Below are 25,129 nucleotides of genomic sequence, written 5' to 3'. Positions count from 1 at the left end.
GGAACAATAATATTTCTAACGCGATCCTCCATTGCAGAGTGATCGCCGATCGAAAACGGCTCGCTTCCACCACGTTAAAAAGAAATGGAGATATTAAGCTTTTAGTCAAGGAGTTAACATTGGAAAGGCCGACCGGAAGGATTTTTGACATGGATCCACATCTGGCCTCTCCTTCTCAGAGACTCCTTGGATGATCCCAAAGTTTCGTTAGAGCGCCCCACGTGGGCCCCACGTGGGCCCCACGTATAAAAATTCAATTGGGTCAAAAACGGTCCGGACTGTTTTCGGCACTTCTCGTTTGGATTCTCAAAAACGGTCCAGACCGTTTTTGGCACACAATGTGTTAAGCAAGGTTGTACAACATGGATCGTGGGGGCCCCTGACACATTAAGCTGGGTTGTAGAACATGGATCGTGGGGCCCCCTGACACATTAAGCTGGGTTGTACAATGTGGTCCCTGACACATGAACTCATTCACTGCCAGACTTATTTCTGCCTGCGTTTGCCCACTGCCTGCGTTTTTTGTTTTTCTTAACTTTTCAACTGGTCACAGAATATTTATATCCATGTATGATCGGTCGCCCGACAGTTGCTAATCACGGAGGGTTTCACTGTGCTGCTGCGAGAAAGAATAAAAACTCACGCGACCACCTCTTCCCTTGTTGCAAGCTGTTGAATATAGCATCTCTCGTCAAAAATGCACGTTTTTCATACCTTTCCAACTGGTCACAGAATATTTATATCCATGTACGATCGATCGCCCGACGGTTGCTTAACACGGAGGGTTTCACTGTGCTGAGAAAAAAAAAGAAAACTCACCGCGATCGCCAGTGCCCTTGTTTACAGGCTGTGTATTATATAGCATGTCTCACCAAAATGCAGGGGGAAAAAAGAGAACTCAAGATACAGCTGATTTCCCATATACTGTACGCTAAAAAGGAGGGCAAAATCTTTCGATCACGTGATCTGGGTGAAAATGGTCACTCAGGTGATAGAGAACAGCGCCATCTGGTGGAAAACCACTGAAAACGAAAAAGTCGTCATAAGTCGTCCTTGGCAGCTGAGTTGTACAATGTGGCCCCTGACGCATTAAGCTGGGTTGTACAATGTGGATCCTGGTGTGACGATTGTCATGTATGTGAAACCATGTGTTTTTTTTAGCACCTTAAACCTTCAAAACAGCGATTTATTTGTCCACAGAATAATAACTAGAAATGCATTTTAAATTTTATAATTAATATTATTGAAAAAAGTATTTTCTAAAATCCATAATGTATTTCATGACCTACAGTGGGTGAATACGTTGTCAATGTAGCCCTGGTGAGATAGTGTGATTGACACACACAGCACACACATTATTTTCATATGAAAGTGTTGTTAACCCATTTAAGACCTGGGACGCATCTGTGTAATTTTTAGATTTGAGCTAAAAAGCATTATTTTACACTTTGGCTATTCAAAAATAGCAGATATACAAGCTCATAGCGCGGCACCGGTGCCGCGCTACAAGCTTGTAGATCTGCTATTTTTGAAAAATTGTGAAAATGTGTGCAAATCTTTGAATATATATTATTTTAAACGAACACTTTTAACTCAAATCTTTGCTTCTGGGGGGTCCCTGGAAAAAACATATTTTGAGATGGGGTCCGCGGCCAAATTCATATCGTTTTGGGGGTCCTTGACAAGAAAAAATGTGAGAACCACTGATATAGAAATATATAAGAAAAATAAATACTGTTGGGATCTAGAAGACATTTGTAGAATCGGCTTCAGGTCTTAATGGGTTAATGTACCATTATCGTCTCTGTCGGGGTGGAGACCTCGGATGTCCAAAACTGTTACTGTTATGGATTCAAATTAAAAAACGTGGCACGAAGCGACACGCTTGGAGCTTGTAGATCTGCTGCTTTTGATACTTTTGTGTGACGCTGTAGTATGATCAAGTAGGGCGTTAATTTACGAAAAAAACAAACACAAAAAGTTAGAACGTGAAGATGAGAGGTTTCTGCCCGACATGCAACGATACCTTAAGCCCTGCCTCTTACTTCTGTCTCTGCTCAAGAAGGGTGTTGTGAAAGATTACGTAGTGGCATAAGGTGGCACAGGGGATGGCACAGCACTGGGTATAAAACTTAACAACTGGACAATGGATTCAGAGAAAGGAGGTGGGGGCTGTTAGACAGAGGAAGATATAGTCATGAAGGCTTCTCTAGACATACACCTGCTTTCATACTTGCACTTGACCTTGATATTGTTCTCTTCCTTCTCTCCTCTGTCTTCCTCGTCTTCCTCTTCTTGTGCGTTACAGGCATCGTTTAATCTCAACAGAATTTACAAGCCCGGGGACTTGGTCCTGGGTGCCGTGTTCGATATCCACCTCTCCTCTGTCTTCCCCGATCTGTCTTTCACCTCCGAGCAACAAGACCCCATTTGCTATGAGTGAGTATCACAAACACAACAGCAAAAGCAAGTGAACAGGGAACCTTGTTTTGATGCATGAGGACCAAAGTTGATGTTGTAGTATTTCCAATGTTTAATACTACTACTCCACTACATCTCAGAGGCAAATGTTGTACTTTTACTCCACTGCAATTATTTGAAAACTAGTTACTACTTTGCAGATATAAATTATTACATTATACAACATACATTTACACTATTTTATACCTAGGCTATTTGAAAATAGACAATCTACAAGCTCACAACGCGTCGCATCGCGACACGTTGTGAGCTTGTAGATCGGCTATTTTCAAACATTTTAGTACTTTTACTTTTGGTACTTTAAGTATATATTTTATGCCAATACTTTTGAACTTTTACTCAACTAACATTTTGAACACAGGCCTTTTACTTGTAACAGAAAACTTCTACATTGTGGTATTGATACTTTTACTTAACTTTTACTTTAACTTTTTTCCACCACTGTATATTTCTACAAAGATAAACATGCAAGTTTACGGGGGGACATTTTGTGTGTTAGTTTAGTTTCTACATTGACGAGTTCAGATGGGCCCAGTGCATGGCTTTTGCCGTGGCAGAGATCAACAGCAACCCCAGCCTGCTGCCCAACCTGACTCTGGGGTATATTCTCTATGATACCTGTTTCACGCTGGGAGTCTCATTCCGCGCAGCGTTGTCGCTGATCAGCGGGAGAGAGAAGAAGAGCCGACTGGATGAGAGCTGTGTCGGCTCTCCCCCAGTGCTGGGAATTGTGGGCGATCCTTCCTCATCGATGTCTATCGCCATGTCTAGTGTGTTAGGTTTGTACAGGGTGCCCCTGGTAAGTTGCTTAATACTCAAACCCCCTTTTTACCAGTGGTGTAAAGTAACCAAGTATATATGCACTCAAGTACTGTACTTTTATTAGTATTTTGAGGTACTACTACTTTAAAAAAGTATTTCCAAATTTCAATACTTTTACTTCTACTCCACTACATCTCAGAGGCAAATATTGTATTTTACTCCACTACAATTATTTGAAAACGTTAGTTACTGGTTACTTTGCAGATATAAATTATTACATTATAAAACATTAACCACTTTAGTCCTATTTTATGCCTTGGCTATTTGAAAATAGCCGATCTACAAGCTCACATCGCGTCGCATCGCGACGCGTTGTGTGCTTGTAGATCTGCTATTTTCAAACATTTCAGTTCTTCTACTTTTGGTACTTTAAGTACATTTTGATACCAATACTTTTGTACTTTTGCTCAAGTAAATTTTGAACACCAGAACACCAGACTTTTACTTGAAACAGAGTAATTCTACATTGCAGTATGAGTACTTTGTCCACCACTGCTTTTTACCATCGCCTAATATAATATCAGAAACCTATTATCTCCATATTTTTTGTGTTCCCCCCCCCCCGTAAATTAACGCCCTACTCGATCATACCACAGTGTCACACAAAAGCATGAGCTGTCCACCAACCAAACCTCCATCTATTTGTGTATAAAGGGAACACATGTCTGATATGCGGGAGGCTGCATTTGCATGTGGTAGTCTCGACTTTTGTTAAATCCATGGATTCATTAATTCCCTCTACCCTTGTGGGATTTTTTTTTTTTACAAGTCATACTTAAGTAAGGTATACTTTAGTTCCTGCCACGACAGTATCAAAAGTAGCAGATCTGCAAGCGAGCTTGTAGATACTTTTGCTTTTTTTTTTTTTTTTAATCCTGAAAAGTACCAATTTTGGACATGAGGTTTCCACCCAACAGAGACGATATAATGTGATGTACAATCAATGTAGCCTATGTCTATGTGTTTTTTTTAAAGCTTCAAAGACATATTTACTTGCAGGCAGAGCATGTGATTGGAGCAGGCAGGTTTTCATGAGGTCAGAGTGGCATCTGTGTTCAGTGTTACCAGATTTTGTGAGAGAAATAAACAACCTGGTCTAGAAGAACAAGCCCAAAAGATGCGACTAAGGGCCACATGAGCACTTTAAACCTATACAGCAGGGGTGGGCAACTTTGATAATGGAGAGGGCCACTATATTTCCACACTCACTATGCCATTCTATGTCACACAAAAGTAGCAAAAATAGCAGATCTGCAAGCTCAAAAGTTGCGCATGTATGCTATACAGTATACTGTACACATCGGCTATTTGAAAATAGCCGATCTACAAGCTCACAACATGTCACGATGCGAGGCGTTGTGAGCTTGTAAATCTGTTATTTAAAAAAAAACATTTGAAATGAAATGTCGAATATTTGGAAGATGTTTGAAACATCAACAACACAAATCTGGTATGGGGCTCCCTGCCCTGGCACACCACTTTCTTTCAGATGGGGGTTAGGGGGACAAATAAGCTATTGATTTGGGGATCCATGACATGAAAATATTTGACAACCACTATTTTAAATAATAATAAAAAAAAGAATCGGAAGCAAGCCCAAATAAGCAACCCGCAACTACCAATATTTACAAGCAACTTTACAGAAAAAGAAGCCCAAAGTCGCTTATAACAAGCGGACATGGCAACACTGACTGTGTTCCATCCTGGACTTGAGAGTAGGAATTCTAAGGCCCTGAGTTAGGCTGTCTGTTGCGGTCACATGATAATGTCTTTGCATATAACTGAGGTCTGGGGAGTAAGTAATCAATAGGTGCTGTCAATAATGAGTGTATTTTATTTATTTCATCTAGGTGAGAGGTGAGTGGTGTTGAGCAGGGTGTCAGGCTCAGTGGAGCATGAGAACAGCCTCGTCAGTTCTCGCTCCCACTCACATGCTTTGCTTGCAGGGGAAATGCGCCCAGAAAAAGAAAGAAAATAAACTTGTACTGAACAGATGTTTTGTGTCTTTTTCAGATAAGTTCCCATGCCATGTGCTCCTGTCTGAGTGACCGGAATCAGTACCCTTCCTTCTTTAGAACAATCATAAGTAATACCATCCAGGTGAACTTCTAAGTAGTGCATGTTCCACACACTTGGCAAATACCTCCCTCTAGTGAGTGTAATTGGTGTTGCATATCACGTCTCATTTGCTTGTGTGTATCTTTGCTGGAGCCTAAGGTCATCAAAAAGAGAATTATTAGACCTTTTCATTGTGGAATCTGTGTAGGAGATTCACTGATTTAGACAGACAGACAGACAGACAGACAGACAGACAGACAGACAGACCTTTCGGAAATGCAGTTGGCAAACGTCAAGGATTTACCACTATGTGAATAATGTAGTTTAAGCACTTGTACCTCCATTCTTTATCCAATCAGGTGCGAGCTATGCTCCAGATCATGAGACGGTTCCGGTGGACCTGGGTAGGACTGTTGTTTATGGACGATGCCTACGGCCGTGATGCAGCCCAGATCTTCCAGTCTGAGCTGGCCCAGTCTGGTTGGGGTTGCCTGGCCTATGTGGAGGTTCTGCCCTGGGACAACGACCCGGCTGAACTCCAGAGGATTGTCACAGTGATGAAGACGTCCACAGCTCGTGTGGTCGTTTGTATTGAATATGGGATCCGTCTGATCAAACTCATGGAAGAGGTTAGGGTTCTGATCCATGTTACTCATAATTATGAGGAATCTGAAATTAGTTATATTGAAGTGAAGACATCCTTTCATATATATATATATATAGAAAAGAAATAGCAAATTAAAGCAGTACTATATAACTTTCCTCATCTACCCTGGATTTGAACCCGGTTTTCTGTGCAATTTCTGTCATTTCTACCATTGAGTTAATAGATCCTGCCTGCTTGATCAGGTGATAAATTTAATCTTGACCATCAGGTCAAAATTCGTGTCGGATCCTGTGTCTAGGGGTGACATGACCTTTGACACAATCTAAATGTCTCAATAGAAGAGCAGGGAGACAAAATACAACCAACCCAATTGTATAAGTTATATTGTATTAACATACTCTAGCATATAGATTGGACAACATTCTTCTCTATTTTTATATTATTTTATGTAAAAAAAAAAGACATAGTGCTGCTTTAAATGCTCAGTAATTGTGTATTTGTTCACACTTCTCCGCACTTCATTTAGTTATAGCCCATTGCTATAACTAAATGATATATTGTTAGAATTGTTAGAACACTTCTCCGCACACATTTAGTTATAGCCCATTGCTATAACTAAATGATATATTGTTAGAATTGTAATAGATTGCATTTGTCTTGATCAATTTGCAGAAGATTGTATTACTATTATTATTATTATTTTGTTTTATTGTTGTTGTTGTAGGTGATAAGGCAGAAGGTGACAGGTCGGCAGTGGATAGCTGACGTGAGCTTCATAGAACAGCCAAAGCTCCAGACTCCTCGCTACATGCCCTACCTGAGAGGCACCCTGGGTATTGCAGTCCGTCGTGGAGAGATACCAGGCCTGAAGGACTTCTTGTTGAAAATACACCCTGACAATGACCTTGACAACAGCAATGAAAACAGCATAGTAAGTCTTTTGTTTAATTTCAAGGTGATCTTTATTGTTACTTGTGTACAGGTACATCAGAGTTTCGGAGCTTGGGGGCATTAGCATTTCTCAAGCTTTACTTTGGCTAGTGCGTTCAAGTGTGTGATTGTCCAATGGAAGAAGATCTTTTTCAATCTACTGCCAGTGGCCTTGAGACTGTGGAGCCACTTTCCATGTGGCATCTTTCTGAAACAATCTTTTGTTGGGGTGACTATACAATCTTTGATGATTCTGCGAGCTTTGCTGACACCGTGTTTGTCGTATAAGTGAAGCTGTCCACACGATTAATTTAGTATTTAATCTGCAATTTGAATCTGAAGTCTTTTTTAAAATATTCACAAGTTATTATATTTCTGTTGGAGCATTAATTTTGTTTCTTAAGGTGAGGAAGTTCTGGGAGAACACATTTCAGTGTAAATTTGCACCCCTTCCGTCAGATTGGGTGGATGCTGGTGGAAGGGTGTGTACTGGACAAGAGGACCTAGCAACAGCAGAAACTACACTGTTGGATTTGTCTAACCTCCGGGCAGAGTATAATGTGTACAAGGCTGTGTATGTTGTGGCCAATGCCCTCCATGACATGTTGCAATGTGTGCCAGGAAGAGGGCCTTTCACTGGGCACAGCTGTGCCAGTTTGCAGACAATACAACCATGGCAGGTGTGATATTAATAGACAGTTCACTAGAATTTCTAGTTGGATTTAATTTAGAATAATAATGAATATGTAAATATGACATTGGTACAAAACATTGGTCTCTTCATAATTTTGTCACCATTTCTAGCTGGTGTATTACCTGGAAAAGGTCAACTTTACCACAACATTTGGTGATCAAGTATCATTTGATGAGAATAGTGACGCCTTACCAATATGTGATATCATGAACTGGGAGTGGCTCCCTGATGGACGCATAAAGGTTCAGACAGTAGGTATTTTCAAGGAGTCAGCCTCCGCAGGCGAAGAACTCATCCTCGATGAAGACAGAATCTTCTGGAATTTTGAAACCAAAAAGGTCACTTTGGCTTTCTAAAATAATCAATGTTGAGCTCATGATGTGAATGTAATTTTGTAATTGATCATTGTTATTTTCCTCTGTAGCCACTTCGGTCAGTGTGCAGTGAGAGCTGTTCACCTGGAACCCGTCTGGCCAGAAGGAAAGGACAACCCGTCTGCTGCTTTGACTGCATTGCTTGTTCTGAGGGAGAGACCAGCAATGAGACTGGTATATTCACATTCTGTATGTATAACAGGTTATCTTTAGGCTGATACTGTCCTCGCCTGTCCCTTTAATATTCTCTTCTTCGTTAGACTCTACAGGGTGCACCAGTTGTCCAGAGGACTTCTGGTCCAATCACCAGCGTGACCACTGTGTCCCTAAGAGCGTGGAGTTCCTCTCCTACCACGAGGGCATCGGTATCTCCTTGACAACCATCTCATTGCTAGGCACATTTATCTCCGCCATTGTCCTGGGAATCTTCATCTATCATCGAGACACACCCATGGTACGCGCCAACAACGCAGAACTCAGCTTCCAACTTTTGCTGTCACTCAAACTGTGTTTCTTGTGCTCACTTCTGTTCATTGGCCGTCCCAGACTCTGGACTTGTCAGCTGAGGCATGCAATATTTGGGATCAGCTTTGTGCTGTGTGTCTCCTGTATCCTGGTGAAGACTATGGTGGTGTTGGCCGTGTTTAAATCCTCCAAGCCTGGGGGTTCAGACATTCTGAAGTTTTTCGGTACAGTGCAGCAGAGAGGAACAGTTCTGGCTCTTACTTCCATCCAGGCAATAATCTGCATAGTCTGGCTTGTGTCTGCCTCACCAACACCTCATAAAAACACACAATACCACAGTGATAAGATAGTCTATGAGTGTGAAGTGGGATCAACAGTTGGTTTTGCAGTGTTACTAGGTTATATTGGTTTACTGGCACTCCTCAGCTTCCTCCTAGCATTCATGGCAAGGAATCTTCCAGACAACTTCAATGAGGCCAAGTTAATCACTTTCAGCATGTTGATCTTCTGTGCCGTGTGGATAGGCTTCATCCCAGCATATATCAGCTCTCCAGGCAAATATGCAGATGTAGTGGAGGTATTTGCTATTTTAGCATCCAGTTTCGGCCTTTTGGTGGCACTGTTTGGACCAAAGTGTTATATAATGCTTTTGAAACCTGAGAGAAACACTAAGAAATCCATCATGGGTCGTGGTGCCACCAAGACGTAGAAGCAGAAATTCAATGATGATAAATTTTCTGTGAATTGTACATACGTTTAAATGGATATATGTGATTGTTGATCACCTTGTTAGCAATAGACTTTGTTTCCTACCAGATTAAGCTTGAGATCAAGATTCCTTTAATAAGTGATTTTAGACCTATTTAGACAAGAAAGATGTGCTCCTCTTCATTTTCTGTGTGTCAAAGTACAGGTATGTTAGAGGCAAACTATAGGTTTAAAATTGGCAAATGTACCCATTATTGTCTAACATCATTATCTTTGAAGGCCTCTGGTTTCAATGGATTAAAGCCACTTTGTGTAAGCATATTTTCATGGGCAAAACACTTTATAAATTATATAAATTATATTTTATGTATGTAAGGCCATTCATGTAGATTTTTCTAATGCATGTTTTCAACTGCTGACCCAACTCTAAGCTCCCTTGCTGCTCACCCATACCCTTTGTTGGAGCCAGTTTTATGTTTTCTTTGTTGTGTTCACTTCTTTCATTATTTTTCATGCCAAATTTTATTTTGGAATAGACACACTTATTATTATTTGATATCTAGAAGCCTCCACCTCTAATTAGACGTTTTGGTATTACATTTTTGAATGTGTCATGTCATGTGGATTTAGTTAGCCTATATGCAATTCCTTTAGAATTTTTTATTTTCCCTTCTATACTATGAACAGTTTGTTGTATTTTTACATTTTATTTTTGAAAGACTCTCACAAGAAGTGGTGTGTCTTGTTTAAGGTGACTTTACATTAATTTTGGGAATAATGGTTTGGTGAGGGTTGTGAAGCATACAGTTTTTGACCACACATTTATTTATTTAAGTTATCTTTGGACTTTTTCAGTTTGATAATTTTTTTGGACATTTGCTGGAATTAATAAAGTTTTTTTTTGGTCAAACACAATTCCTCTACGCTCCTTTTTCTGGAAATAAATTGTCAAGGGACAACTTGAATCAGAGAGAATAATACCTGGGCACTTCAGGAGAGACTACCCAGATAAAACACTTTAATAATACCTGGGCACTTCAGGAGAGACTACCCAAATAAAACACTTGAATAATACCTGGGCACTTCAGGAGAGACTACCCAAATAAAACACTTTAATAATACCTGGGCACTTCAGGAGAGACTACCCAAATAAAACACTGGAGCGCTCGACTGGTCTGCACGTGTGACTGACGTTTTGACTTGCGTCTTCAAGGAAGGCGTAAGTCGAAACCTTAGTCACACCTGCAAAATAAAATGTTTTTATATTAACATTGTAGTCCAAATGTTTTCTTTCCTCTGCATACCACCAGAGGGGGCCTCACGTACCACCGGTGGTACACGTACCACAGGTTGAGAACCACTGTTCTAGTGGATAATAAGAGATAAAATAATGAGTAATAAATAATGTAGGCTAAGTTTAGTTTTGAAAACATAGATAGAATTGAGAAATTATTAATTATTATTAAAGGGATACTTCACTTTCACATAAAATAAACATTAAAAATATATATTTAAAAAAAATGAAAGAAGTTATGGCAAAATAAAGGCCCCCTCACACATTAGTAGGACACTCTAATGCGTGAGGGGGCCATGAATTTTCCATTTTTTTTTTCATTTTTTTTTAATATATTTTTTAAATGTTTCCCCGGCCCGAAAGTGAAGTATCCCTTTAATCATATTAGGTTCAAACCATACATTAAAATCTGTTTAAATGTTACACTTAACTATAGGGTAGCCTACACGGATATTGAGCAAGTAACCTAAGTAAAGTTATTAGGGATTATTATCAATAGTAAAATGTAAAAAAAAGTTTTATTGGTGTCATTTGTATGGTCTTTACTTCAAAACATACACAATGCGACAGTAAATACTTTATTGAAATTACATGAACAATGCTGTAATTCCCTCTGAGCATGATGACAGCAATTTGTTCTTAGTATTTACTGGTAGGACGTATTAGATCTCATCTGTACTAGCGTGTTTTGCTCACGTTTATATACATTCACAAACTATGTGACTAACACACAGACTAACGATCCACCACATGCCATAATATGGCCTGACCTAAAAAAAAAACATCTCCCACAGACATCCAGCCACTGCCATGTCTCCGTTCAACTTGACATCTATGTCATACGTTCTTGTTAAAGATGTAGCAACCACTCATAAATGTAGTGGACACTTCCAGGTTGAGTACTCTGAAATGTGTTGTGTTTGTGTTTTAATTTTGTATGTGTGACAGGGTGGAAAACAGGACATTATTATTATTTTTGTTATTTATATTTATGCACTGTGTTTTATCATCTTAACCCTTCCTTTTAACTTTATTGTGATGAAAGCACTGTATTTATTGTGATGGACATGTTTTCCCCGGTCCCCGAACCACTTGGTATGCCCCGATTGACAATGACAGCGAACAGCTGTGATATTGACTGACACTCGAGGACGACAGCAGCAGAGACCAGACCTTATAAGGAGCGAAGCAGGGCCTGGAGTGGAGCGGACGACGGAGAGGCTAAAGTGTTGCAACTCACAACTCCATCAGTAGACAGCGAAAGCTGCCTTCGGAGTAAGTTTCGATCCATGCAACACTCGTTTTGTGATAGCCACTACTGCTAGCAGCCCACAGTATCTTGTCTGGAAACAGATGAACTGGCCCATTGCTTCTGTATTTTCAGACGGTGATAAAGAAACAGACGAACATTGAAGAGTCCTGGCTTGGCTTCCCTCTACCTTTTCCCCCCAGTATTTGCACACACATTGTCTTAATTATTTATAGCATTTTTTATTGTATAGCATTGTATTTTAATAGCACCTGCACTTTACTTTTGAATAAGTATTTGATGCACTATTGCTATTATTTGCACATTGCTATTGGCCGAAGAAACCCCCGGTGTTGCAATTGAACTGGCCTAATTACAAATAGTATTGAAACGCACTTTACTCACCCAAAGTATTGTTGCCTATTTGCTATTTATTTGCGCTCTGCTATTATTGTTACTTCCGCCCCATTTAGCATTTTAGTTTTGTATTGAATGTATTTTAGTTTAGTTTAGCGGCGCCATAGGAGGTTAGGGTTTAGATTTTAGGATTGTGGTTTGTTTTGTATGCTGGTTTTAAAGGCACAGAGGCCTCTTGTAACAGGGACATTTCCAATAAATGTATGTTCACCCTTTTTATCCATTGTGTCGACCTCAGTTTCCTCCTGGGTTTTAAGTTGTGTTGTTCTCCTAAAGTCTAAGTACTTACCTAGTTATCTCGAACCAGTGTGTCGCCTGTTGAAAGGAAAAGAGTTATTTAAGGAGTTCCTAGGCTCCTACATTCAAACCTAGGTGGCGTAGTCTGCAAAGTTTAATCATTTTATTCCATACAACAATTACGCACCCCGCACTTTACTGTGCAACTGATATTTTATTGTTGTAAACCAAATGTGAATAAGTTAAAAGGTGTCATTACTCAACCAGTAAATTGGCACAGTTACATGTGACTCAGTTGGCCACCGTCACATATGGTTTTGTTTTTGTTTGTGTTTCGGTATTGTTGAAGGGGGTTCTGAATGTTAAATGTCAGGCAACCAGTGTAGGTAAGTTAGAATATAGGAGTAATATGTCCTCCTCACTCCTCAGGTTATTTTGATTACTGTTCTACATTACAGTCTTCCTGCCCTTGGGCTGAGCTGAAACATGGACTTCATGCGTAGCAGTCCAGGCTCAGTATAGCCTGACGGCGCGCCGTGGGTTCGAGTCCTGAGCCCGACGGCCTTTGCTGTATGTCAATCCCCATCTCTCTCCCAATTTCCTGTCAGCCCCCTGTCCTGCCAATAAAGGCATAAAAGCCCAAAAATAAATCTTAAACAACAAACAAACATGGACTTCAGACCAGCTTTGATATCAAAAGGAACTACCGTATATTGGTAGCCAAACTAGCCATTCAAGGAATGTCGTCGTCCCCTGATCTAGAGAGAGGTGTATTGGTAGCCATTCAAGGAATGTCCCACCCCCCATGATCTAGAGAGAGGTGTATTGGTAGCCATTCAAGGAATGTCGTCGTCCCCTGATCTAGAGAGGTAGGTGTGTGTGTGTGTGTGTGTGTGTGTGTGTGTGTGTGTGTGTGTGTGTGTGTGTGTGTGTGTGTGTGGTGTATAATGTCCTGACATGGAGACAGTCATGTCTTGAGTGCGTTTATTTTATTATTATTTGTGTGTGTGTGTGTGTGTGTGTGTGTGTGTGTGTGTGTGTGTGTGTGTGTGTGTGTGTGTGTGTGTGTGTGTGTGTGTGTGTGCGTGCGTGCGTGCGTGCGTGCGTGCGTGTGTGTGTGTGTGGAGATAATCTCACACACCAACACCACTTTTTTATTTATTTATATATTTGATAACAAATGTGTGGCGAGTATAACTCTCACATATTTGTCTTACAAACAAACCAAAGTTATCAAAACAACAGGTGGAGTTGGGGTTTGCTGTTGACTGCATAAAAGAAAAAATATAGAATATAAGATCTATTTCTTCTTCTTTTGTTGTCAAGAATTTTAAAAAGTGCTTTCATGCATGATTAAAAAAGAAATCTTCTGAGAATTGGGTGTGTGGCGTGTGCTCACATTGGCTGGTGGTATCACAATTGCTGGAAAAAAAACCTGATAAATATTCCTGACTTCCTGGTCAGGGTTGCTACAGAATGGGGAAGAGCCCCATCATGGGATGGCTCACTATCATCCTGTTTGCTGTACTGACAAAAACCAAGTCTGAAAACCAAACATGCAAACTGATAGGGCAAACAGGGTTTATGGAGTTTTTTAAAGAGGGAGACCTTTATATTGGAGGAGTTTTCTCTATGACAAGTACACGCAAGCTAGTAGGTCAGAAAGACTTCATATTCATGCCATATTCATACTGCACAAAGTAAGTATAATTACATATATTTTAAATTGTAAATAAGATAATATAAGTCTACTGTGGTCTAAAATATGTGGACTTTGCTGCAGATATTAATGTTCTACTATTATTAATGGTAGATGCTGCTATTGCTATTTTGGTTAATTTTGCTCATTTTCAACTGAACCTCAATGTTATTAACTGTACTGTAATATAGCTTGTTTTTACATCCTATTTCCCTGCAACTGAATTTGAGAGCAACCATTTCATTTTCAGGAGAAATGACAGGGAATTGAAGTTAGCTCGGACATTGATTTTTACTGTGGAGGAGATCAACACAAACCCTGATCTTCTTCCTGGCGTGTCTCTGGGCTACATCCTCTACAATGGCTGTGGGAGTGAAAATCTGATACGGGCGTCTATAGAAGCTCTAAACGGAGAGGAATCCAAAGGTCAGGGTTGCACAAAAAGAATTCAGGCATTGTTGGGGCACTCATCTTCAGGAATAAGTGCTGTTATTAACAAAATAATTGGTCGATTCTCAATACCACAGGTGAGGGCAGACTATGGTGGAGTGGTTTACTGCACCATAACAATACATTATTCTACCAATTCAGGCAGGCCTTGTTCAGGTTACAATGTCTTTATTGATTATTTTTAATTAACAGATCAGCCACCTTTCAACCTGTGCTTGCCTGAGTGACAAAAAGCTCTATCCTACATTCTTCAGAACTGTTCCAAGTGACCGCTTCCAAGTCATAGCTCTGGTGCAGCTCATGAAGCACTATGACTGGCGCTGGGTTGGCGTTGTTCGTTCAGCTGGCAGATACTCAAGGGAGGCTACATTTGAATTCCGTAAGGAAGCAAAAAAAGAGGGCATCTGTGTTGAATATATGGAGTATTTCTCAGTGACGCATTCCAGCAAAAAGGTAGATGCCACTGCAAATTCTATAAGAAAATCATCATCAAAGGTGGTTCTGTTGTTCATGTCCGCAGCCTACACAAAAAGATTCTTAAAGAAAATGGATGGAAAAAACATATCAGGGAAACAATGGGTTGGCAGTGAGTCTTGGATCACTGTTGTCGACCTTGCTTCTGCAAAGAGAAAGAACATCTTGCAGGGGGCAATGGGTTTTGCTATCCCTGAGGCAGCCATCCCAGGTCTTGCTGAATTCTTACTAAACCTGAAACCATCGGATGAACCGCATAGTGCTCGTATTAAAGATTTTTGGGAGGATGTCTTTCAATGCAGCTTCACTCCTTCTAACACCTCTGCAATGTGTAATGGCACAGAGGATCTAAGAACAGTCCCCAATGACTACACTGATATGACAGAATTTAGGACAGTGAACAGTGTCTATAAGGCTGTGTATTCAGTAGCACATGCCCTTCATGCATTATTGCAATGTAAAAGTGGCACAAATTCCATCATGCTGGGAAAGCGCTGTGCAAAGGAGATCGATGTCGAGCCTATACAAGTGAGTTCATGTATTTTTCATACCACATGGACAATGTATGGGTTGGTACATTGTAAGTAACCTTCCTTAACCCATTAAGTCCGGGAAAGCATCTGTGTCATTTTAGATTTTAGCTATAATTTAACCACTTTTTTATTTTAAACTTTGGCTATTCAAAAATAGCAGATATACTTCGTGCTTGTAGATCAGCTATTTTTGAAAATTGGTGCAAATCTTTGAATATATATATTTTTAAAAGTGAACATTTTTATCTCAAATCTTTGCTTCTGGGGGTCCCTGGAAAAAAATATTTTGAGATGGGGTCGGCGGCCAAATACACATAAGACATTTTTAGAATCGGCTTCAGGTCTTTATATGGGTTAATGGTTACTTTTGTAGCATGGGATGAAGTTGATTGTTGTACACATGTTTTCACCTCCACATGATTGCACTGTACAAGACACATTTCCTAATCGAAAGGTTAGTTCATCATCACATAGTCATCCTCACAGTCATACCCATACCAACTTGACAAACTGTCTCTGCAGGTATTAGAGCATCTGAGACGGGTGAACTTCACCACACAGAACGGAGACAAAGTTGTGTTTGATGACAATGGAGACTCTGTGGCACAGTATGACCTAGTGAATTGGCAGATGCGTGATGATGGCGCTGTGGATATTGTCAATTTTGGCTACTATGATAGTTCTTCTCCGGAAGGGAAAAAGTTCAAACTAAAAAGCAATGTCAAAATAATATGGGGTGGAAACCACAATCAGGTAAATAAACAAATACAAATGAAGAACGTTTAGTATTTTCTGTGAAAAAGCAACAACTTTAATACCTTTATATGAATTATTTAAGTATTGTGAAATGACATCATTTTTGACCATTTATTAAATGTTTTCAATACTCAGTAGTGACTGCATTATGTCTGTAAACAGGTTCCAAGGTCTGTTTGCAGAGAGCCATGCCCACCAGGGACTCGTAAGGCCATAAACAAGCATAAACCTGTGTGCTGCTTTGACTGTTTTGAATGCCCAGAGGGGACAATAAGTAATCAGACCAGTGAGTGTGTATTTCAAATGGAATCCTTCTCATGTGCTTACAAAAATTATAAGAAAACAAGACATAATAATAGGCTTAACAGTTTAATACTCAATATGAATTGCTTTTGGAGTGTGTTTCATAGTTTTTTTATTAAATTATTTGTAATTCTTTTGCAGATTCTCCTGACTGTTTGAGGTGTCCCTCAGAATTCTGGCCGAATGAAAATAAAGACAAGTGTATTCCAAAAGCTGCCGAATTCCTTTCCTACAAAGAGATCATGGGTGTAGTATTGACTGTATTTTGCTGTCTTGGTGTATTTTTGTCACTACTAATATCAATAATATTCATAGTTCATAGGGAAACTCCCATTGTAAAAGCCAACAACTCTGAGCTCAGCTTCCTTTTGCTTTTCTCATTAAAGCTGTGTTTCCTGTGTTCCCTGACCTTCATTGGCCGTCCCTCTGACTGGTCCTGTATAATGCGACATACAGCGTTTGGAATCACCTTTGTTCTCTGCATCTCTTGTGTTCTGGGAAAAACTATAGTGGTGTTAATGGCCTTCAGGGCAACACTTCCAGGCAGTAATGTCATGAAATGGTTTGGACCGGCGCAGCAAAGACTCAGTGTTCTGGCTTTCACTCTAATACAGGTTCTGATTTGTATACTTTGGTTAACGATCAACCCTCCATTCCCAAACAAGAATATGAAGCACTATAAAGAAAAGATTATTCTGGAATGTGCCCTAGGATCTGCTGTTGGTTTCTGGGCTGTGCTGGGTTACATTGGACTGCTTGCGCTCATGTGTTTTATACTGGCTTTTCTTGCAAGGAAATTGCCAGATAGCTTTAACGAAGCCAAATTTATCACCTTTAGCATGCTGATATTCTGTGCTGTGTGGATCACCTTTATCCCAGCTTATGTCAGCTCTCCTGGGAAGTTCACTGTAGCTGTGGAGATATTTGCTATCCTTGCCTCTAGTTTTGGTTTGTTGATATGTATATTTGCCCCAAAGTGCTATATCATAATCTTCAAGCCAGAGCTAAATTCTAAAAAACATATGATGAGCAAGATGGCAACTAAAGCTCTCTAATTAAATAGTCCACATGTATTTAAACTACTGTAGCAACTTAAGTTGACACAGCTGTGATGCATGTTACTGTACCGCTTATACTGAACAAATCTTTAAATCAAATCTAGTGTAACATTTCTGTCTGTGTCTATTATGACCTCAGTGATGTTTTTTCATGGAAATGTGTCTACCAGCAAAGGTGTATTTGCTGCCCTACAAAGCCAAAGTGCAGTAACTACGGGAAAAAAACAAATCACTGATAAATGGGTTTAAAAGCGTTTCAACTGCATGGTCGGCCAAATGAGATATCAGCATTTAAATTATATTACACTAATTGTCTCCGCCAGGCCGAAAGGCATGCCGAGAGTATGTTTTACCCCCTGTCTGTCCGTCCGTGTGTGTGAGTGTGTTTGTCTGTGAACAGCTAATCTCTGGCACCGTTGGCTTGATCGGAGCCAAACTGTGCACACACACTCCCTGGATGCCTGGATTTTTCACGTGGGCCTTTTATAGTGCCACCAGCAGGCCTATTTGTGCAAAACACATTTCTTGACAGTACTCCTACAGATTTTGTCCCAAAATCCCGCAAATCGGTACACAGTATCTCTATAGTCATTAAACAAAACTAGTCTTTCAGATTTTTCATATTCCATCCTGATTGGCTAAAATTGGCTTCCAAAGTTTGCAGGAGTACTCTGTTTTGAACAAAATGCCTCAACTCATGAACACAGCATGCAATGCAAATTTTTTTTTTCCAAGCGCTATAACAGGCTGATTCGTGTTTTTACCTATAACTGCACCGATCTGTGTAAAACTTTGTTTGCACACTCTCTAGAGGCTAAGGAAAAAACTTTGCCCTACATTTTTCACATTTGCCTTTTATAGCACCACTGGGAGGTCGACTTGTGTAAAAAAAACAAAAAAAATGATAGGTCCATTAAGCCTTCAGATTGTATCCAAATCGGTACACATGATCTCTATAGTCATGTGATTGTGACGCACACAAAATGTATGGCCACATTTATGTTGTTTTTATTTTTGAAGATGATATTGTTGTGAAATTCTCATATGAACCAGCATGGACAAGAATGGACAATTATTTCTTGGTTGAATCCAAGTGTTCAAAGTAACACTACACACAGTGGGACTCTCCTAGTGTGGCCACCACTAGGGGGCAGTGTGGCGATTATTTCTCAGAGACACATGTTGAATGGACTGACGTACTTCCTCATTCTGCTGAGGAAGGCTGACTGGAGAAAGATTGTCTCATGGTGTCTCATTTCTTTTATTCCTGTTTTAACAGGTTGGTACAACACTGAAGTGTCATAAACTGCATACAGTTGTTGGTGAAGTTATTATTTTCATTTGAGATAGATTTTTATGAAGTTATGTGTGTGTCTAATTTGAGTGGGTTTGTGACCTAGTCCAAACTGTTGTTTTGGTTAAAACGGATGCAACTGATGAATATAAAAGTAACTAAAATGTTAGGTAAAAATGTGATTATAACTGAATGTGACAGTGAAACCCATTGAAATGTGATGTAAAGAAAATAAAAGAAAATAATATTGTGACTATGTAAAAGTGTATTGATGAGAAAAGGTAAAGAACAATATAAAGAGAAAAGTTAATACAGGCTGTGAATTAATAAATATGCCTTCGATTTTTCATATTTCATCCTGATTGGCTAAGATTGACATCTAAAGTTTGCAGGAGTGAATAAAATGCCGCAAATGATAAACACAGCGTCCGATTGCGGTGAAACTTGCCACGCACATTCGCACTACGTTGAGGAACAAATGCCACCCTTTTAACATTGCCCTATTACAGCGCCACCAGGAGGCCGATTTTTGCAACACTTTTCTTTTTTAAATTACTCCTACAAATGTTGTCCAAACATCATGCAAATCGGTACACATTATCCCTATAGTCAAGTGATCAAGATGGTTCCGTCCGATTTTTTATATTCCATGCTGATTGGCAAATTCAGCTGGCCCACAATAACCTACCTGACCTGGCGGAGACCTGTGCTCCGAGGAGCACTTTTTCTAGTTGTATATCTGTTCTTGAGGTAACTGTTTCTCCACCAAAATCTCGAAGGGTAATTTGACCTAATTTGACACAAATATTTCGGTGTGTCCAAAAACTTAGTTACTGCACTTAGGCTTTGTAGGGTAACTGCATATGTACATATTATGTATGTATTATTGTATGTAGTATGTGTTGTACTGTATCAATACACATTTTGGTGCAGGGATCTATGTAAAAAGCATTTATTTTAGGCCTGCTTAAAAGTCCCCCAAATTATCTCTCCTCCATTGCATATAAATGATCATAATTGTGATTAAATATGACAACAATAGAATGCCAACTACTCTTACTCTGAGATTGTAGTCGTAATACTTGTTTCACTTCAAACTGAACTTAAAGCTGTTACAGAAGGTCTCTAAGGCGGCTTTCCATATGCATGGCCTCACCCTACCCACACCACACCGCCCACTTGTGCCTCGGTTTCCACTACAATGAAGTGGGCAGAGTGGTGTGTAAGTGGTACTAAACTGGTGCCTAAAAAGTACCCAGTCCTGGGTAGGTCTGAGCTAGGCCAAACGAGGCCAAACACTTCATAATGACTGATCACACCGACTTTTTATTTAGGACAGGATATAGTTGTAAAACATTATAATACTTTATAGATTATTATAATCACAGTTCAAATCTATTCTAGTCTGTTATAATTATCATAGTTGTAAAACATTATTATAATGTATTGTGTATTATGATCACAGTTGTAATCTAATATAGTGTGTTATAATTATCATAGTTCATCAAAAGTGCACCTTTTTCTCTAACCACATGGTGGCATATAATTGCAGTTATTGCAAATGTTCAATACTGAGCATTTTACATATTTCAGAAGAACAATAGTTATAGTTAAGTGATTTTCTTATACGTATATAAGTGTTAAATAGCTCTATATTCTGATCGTAATCATTGTTGTAGTGTTTGTTCACTAACATGGGTCTCCCCATCACCTCTTTCGAAAACAGAAAATATATTTTCAGGTCGGAACACCAATTTTAGTCAGGAGAGAGAACTCAGAATACACCAAAAAGTTCTTTAAGATCTGATACCAAGTAGTACCAGCCAGGGCTAGTATCCGGATACCAACACCACCAATAAAAAAAAGGTGTCATATCTATTATTTGTACTGTAAGAATTGGTAAAAGTGTGTGTGAGAAAAGGAGGGAGAGGGCAGAAGAAGTACTGTAGTTCCGATCCAATGTTCTTTTTTCACTCATTAGATACACATATTTTCATAAGAAAAAATATAAAACGTAAATAAACCCTTGGTATCGATATTTAAATACATATATTTGTTTGTTTTATACAGTTGCCTACTAAAGCTGCTGTAACTAATATGTTTTTGTTTTAAACAAAAACATATTAGTTACAGCAGCTTATAGTAGGCAACTGTATTTTTCATTCCTCTGATTTCAATTGACTTCCAAATACATTTTGAAGTGAGGAATTAAGATAAAATACCCTGACTGAAGTGCACGGGAGTCCATTATATATTTTTGGCATATCTATAAATGGCTTTTTGACAATAATTGGTGGACATCTTGGATTGATGCCAATTTTTAAAAAATCCGCAGCTAGGATTTCTTAGGACTTTTAGTATGTTGTTCTGGACACCACATGGAAATGATGTAAGGTGAAAAAAATGTTTTGATGTGAAATACTGTTATCTGGTAGTTCTGTTATATTGGTTCAAAACTGGCACAAAAAAAAAATAATTGATATGTTATCTGAATTCCTCTCCTCAAAATGTATTTGGAAGTCTATTGAAATCTCAGGCGAATAAAAATGGACTCACGATCGTTTTATATGGCCTTTTGGCAATATTGTAGCGCCCCTGTAACAGGGGCAAAGGGTGAATGAATGAATCACACGTTGACGATGTGTCTCTTCTCAAACACAACAGTGTAGGCCTATTCTTTATATAAAGCTTCAGCAGTGCAATAAAACAAGTACATACAATTTGACATTCATCAGAATAATTGTACAATAGTTTTAGCAGCATTCATAAATCCAACAAGCACAACCCTGTTACCCTTTTACAATGATTTCCCCAAAATGACATTCAGTCTGTAACTGTAGCATCTTACAGTCACACCTTGATCACATCACAAAGTGTTTCAGGTGTGATCGAGTTTAGCGTACTGTAACTGCAATCATCATATGTATATGCAGGGCCCTTAATATGTATATTAAGGGTCCTTGTGCTAATCTGTATCTCTCCTCATTTCTCCTCATTTTGTGTCTGTTCACCTCAGTCCAGCTGATTAAACACAAATGTATTGATAAAGGATTAGACAAATCTTGTTGAATTTAATAGAGATCATACTTAATATTTAATCATCATCATATTTAATAGAGATTGTGTATTTACTGTGTAGCTCACTATGTTTTATTATTTTAAACATTGTCCTCTGCTATCATCAAACAAAATGTCACACTGTATGACTTCATAAAAAATAGAAGCAATGTTTGTTATTTGAAGCAACTGAACTCAAACCAAACAAGAGATGTGTGCTAGAGACCTTTATTTGAATTAAACAGCTTCATCACATACAGTTTTCTTTACAGGTTTATATTCAGACATAAATCAATCAATCACATGTTAAATTATTTTGTAGCTTGATAGGATATGTCAACAGTTGTTCAATTGTAATGCATCGTTCAGTAGAACCTTCTGAACTTCATGCAAAATGGTGATTATGAGGTAGCTGTTAGAATTAGAAGTAGAAGATGACCACTTTGACTCTTTACGCCTTGAGACCATAAAATACAAGCAACAACTTCATTCATACTTTGATCATTGTAACACAAAAAAACACTAAGTGATTGTAATTCACAATGTATGAAATACTTTCTTTATAATAATAAAATAAAAACTACGCACCAGTTGTAGTAAACTAGTAAAGCTTATTGCATTTCAAGCAAAAAGACCAGACTATCGTGATTTTGTGATACATGATAATCCACCACCTCGCTATGAAACAACAACAAGGCTTCTTCCTATCATTGTTCTATAGTTTGCTTCAGTTCATCATCATTGTTCCAGAGTTACACTGACCTTCTCTGGTAATATCTTAGCATTATTTTTAGTCTGAATGAAGGGAAACAGTGTGTCAGTGAATGTGTGTGTGATGGTGTCTAGGTGTGTGTTAGTATCAGGATCAGAGAATGACAGCTTTCCTCTGTTCCAGTCCAGCTGGACTCTGATCCTCTGAGGCATTGGCATTTGCTTCCCTGAGAGATCACTCTCGAATAACTCTGTGTGTGGTGTAATTAAACAACCTTCAAATAAACCTACACTCCAGAGTTGACCCCCCATAAGCCCCGTCCTCTGAAAAGACAACACACCCACTTCCCAGTCTGCACAGTCTCCAACCTCAACAACCCAGCTGTGAGTCCCTGAATTAAAACCCTCAAAACCCAGGACACAGTCATTGAGGCAAAACCTTTCTGGGTTGTTAGGAATCCGAATCCGGTCACGGATGTGTCGGCCACATCTCACACTGGTCAGATCATCAGACAGGACACACGTTTGAAAGGCAGTGTTGGGGTCCAGAATGACAGGAGTGTAGGACACAATGTCTTTCATCTTGTCCCAGACTCTGAAGGCCAGGTTGCCCAGGTGTTTGGCCACGTCTATCAGTGCTCCTGAGACCAGCTGTGGGTCCTGCAGTGTGAGCTGGACTCTTTCCACGGTGGTCTTGTAGTTCTGCAGGAATGAGATGTGTTCTGCTTTCAGATCCTCCTCTATGGCTCTGATTGTGTTTGAAAGGGTTGATATGTCTCTGTTCAAACTTTCAATCTTCTCCTTCATCATCTGAGTCTTCTGCTGCTCTTCCTCTCTCAGTGCAGTGATCCTGACCTCCTCTTCCTCTTGTAGAAACCGATGGAACTTCTTAAACTGTTCCTTAATCTGCGTCTCTGTGTTCTGGGTCTGGACCTTAATGAGTTCTGCTGCTTTGTCACATATAGTTTTAACACTTTTAAATACCATCAGTTTCTCCAGTAAATTCTTCAATGATTTCTGGACTTCCTCTTTGTGGTCCAGTGCAGCTTCATCAATCAGTCTGAAACGGTGGCTGCTGTGTTTTTTAGAATCTCGACACACAACACACACTGGCTGTTGACATTCCAGACAGAAGAGCTTGTGTTTCTCAGCGTGCAGACTGCAGACATCCTCAGACCCTGATGAAGTTCTCTGGCGCTTTGAAGGTCTCTGCTGTATGAAGGCCTCACACAAGTTCTTCAGAACCAGGTTACAGGGTGGAGATTTTCTTTTATTTATTTTCTTACAAACTGGACATTCCTTTGTTCCCTTGTGTGTCCACCATTCCTGCAGACAGGCTTTGCAAAAGCTGTGGCTACACGCCAGGACAACAGGATCTTTAAAGATGTCTCGACACACAGAGCAGGAAAAATCCTCTTCTGAAAAATACAAATTGGAAGCCATTTAGTCTCTGAGTATTTTCACTGTGAATCCTGGTTGTTGTTCAAGTTCATTCAGCAGCAGATTCAAGTGGTCTGGGTCAGTATTCCCTCCTGTAGATGTGGAAAAACAGTGTGTCCTCCCTCACTGCAAGTTTAGTTTAGTGCTCAGTGTTTGGTCTGAGGCTTTTATATTCATGAGTCTGGCAGGGCGGGGCTTGACAGACCACAGACCTATTGTTCTCACACACACACACACACACACACAATTTATCTTTTTATCTTAACAAAACCTACAGGGAATTCGTTTTATAAAGGTTCTCAAGTGTTTGTCACAGCTTCTACAGTAAATATGTATTTCAATGTTCTCCAGAGAGGATCAGGTCTGGACAAAGGTCAACGGCACAATAGACCCTTACAAAATGTTTTATTTTACTGCCAGTAATGGTGTTTAGGTACATTTGTCCGACAATAATATTGCTGGATACATTCACTTGAATGTATGAGTGAGAAATGACCAACTCAAATTAATCATACAATCTGAACGTGACCGGGAAAATAATCAACTCTCCACTTTGAAAATAACTGTATAAAGACTTTCAGCCACACAATTTGACTCTTTGTCATAAATGGATAAATTAACGCTGAGGAGTTTACTGTGTAGTCACTTTAGTGCACTTGTGGGTTGTTAGACTAGATACAATTAATCAAATGACTTAATTTAATTAAGTCACACAATTAAAGGAGTAGTTCACCAAAAAAAAACTACTTATTTTCTATCAACACCCCATGAAGCATTGAATTCATGGAGATTTCTTAGTTTTTGTCGCATTCCTAAGCCAACAATTTGATGACCGATGGAGACTCAAAGAGTGTAATTGATAGAACATAAGTACTTTTTTTGGGTGAACTACGCCTTTTACATAATTGAAATGCATTCTGAACGTTACCCCCGCAAATGTTGGAGACCCCCCACCTCCACATTGAGAACACACCGATGGACATTGTTTGACAGACGTTGATGCTAGGATCCTTGTGCT

At 39.4% G+C, this 25,129-nt stretch overlaps 3 protein-coding genes across 3 annotated transcripts; 2 read left to right on the top strand and 1 right to left on the bottom strand.

Annotated features, from left to right (window-relative positions):
* Nucleotides 1–3,019: 3,019 nt before the first annotated feature.
* On the top strand, nucleotides 3,020–9,140 carry LOC308081922 (extracellular calcium-sensing receptor-like; the record flags this gene model as incomplete). The annotated part of the gene is made up of 8 exons (XM_080423538.1): nucleotides 3,020–3,280; nucleotides 5,317–5,403; nucleotides 5,721–5,990; nucleotides 6,693–6,899; nucleotides 7,303–7,578; nucleotides 7,703–7,930; nucleotides 8,017–8,140; nucleotides 8,227–9,140. The coding sequence occupies 8 exons, from the start codon at nucleotides 3,020–3,022 to the stop codon at nucleotides 9,138–9,140; spliced, it is 2,367 nt and encodes a 788-aa protein (XP_080279664.1).
* Nucleotides 9,141–13,812: 4,672 nt separating this feature from the next.
* LOC308081910 (extracellular calcium-sensing receptor-like) lies at nucleotides 13,813–17,606 on the top strand (the record flags this gene model as incomplete). Its single annotated transcript, XM_080423526.1, has 6 exons — nucleotides 13,813–14,036; nucleotides 14,286–14,562; nucleotides 14,678–15,487; nucleotides 16,015–16,245; nucleotides 16,411–16,534; nucleotides 16,693–17,606. The coding sequence occupies 6 exons, from the start codon at nucleotides 13,813–13,815 to the stop codon at nucleotides 17,604–17,606; spliced, it is 2,580 nt and encodes an 859-aa protein (XP_080279652.1).
* A 5,092-nt stretch (nucleotides 17,607–22,698) lies between these two features.
* On the bottom strand, nucleotides 22,699–24,114 carry LOC308081899 (E3 ubiquitin-protein ligase TRIM35-like; the record flags this gene model as incomplete). The annotated part of the gene is made up of 2 exons (XM_080423515.1): nucleotides 22,699–23,541; nucleotides 24,019–24,114. 2 exons carry the CDS (start codon nucleotides 24,112–24,114, stop codon nucleotides 22,699–22,701), a joined length of 939 nt encoding a protein of 312 aa, XP_080279641.1.
* Nucleotides 24,115–25,129: the final 1,015 nt, after the last annotated feature.

The sequence above is a fragment of the Gymnoscopelus braueri genome (assembly GCF_963280865.1).
Source record: "Gymnoscopelus braueri genome assembly, chromosome: 1".
Lineage (NCBI taxonomy): Eukaryota > Metazoa > Chordata > Actinopteri > Myctophiformes > Myctophidae > Gymnoscopelus > Gymnoscopelus braueri.
This window is presented reverse-complemented; position numbering and strand designations above follow the sequence as displayed.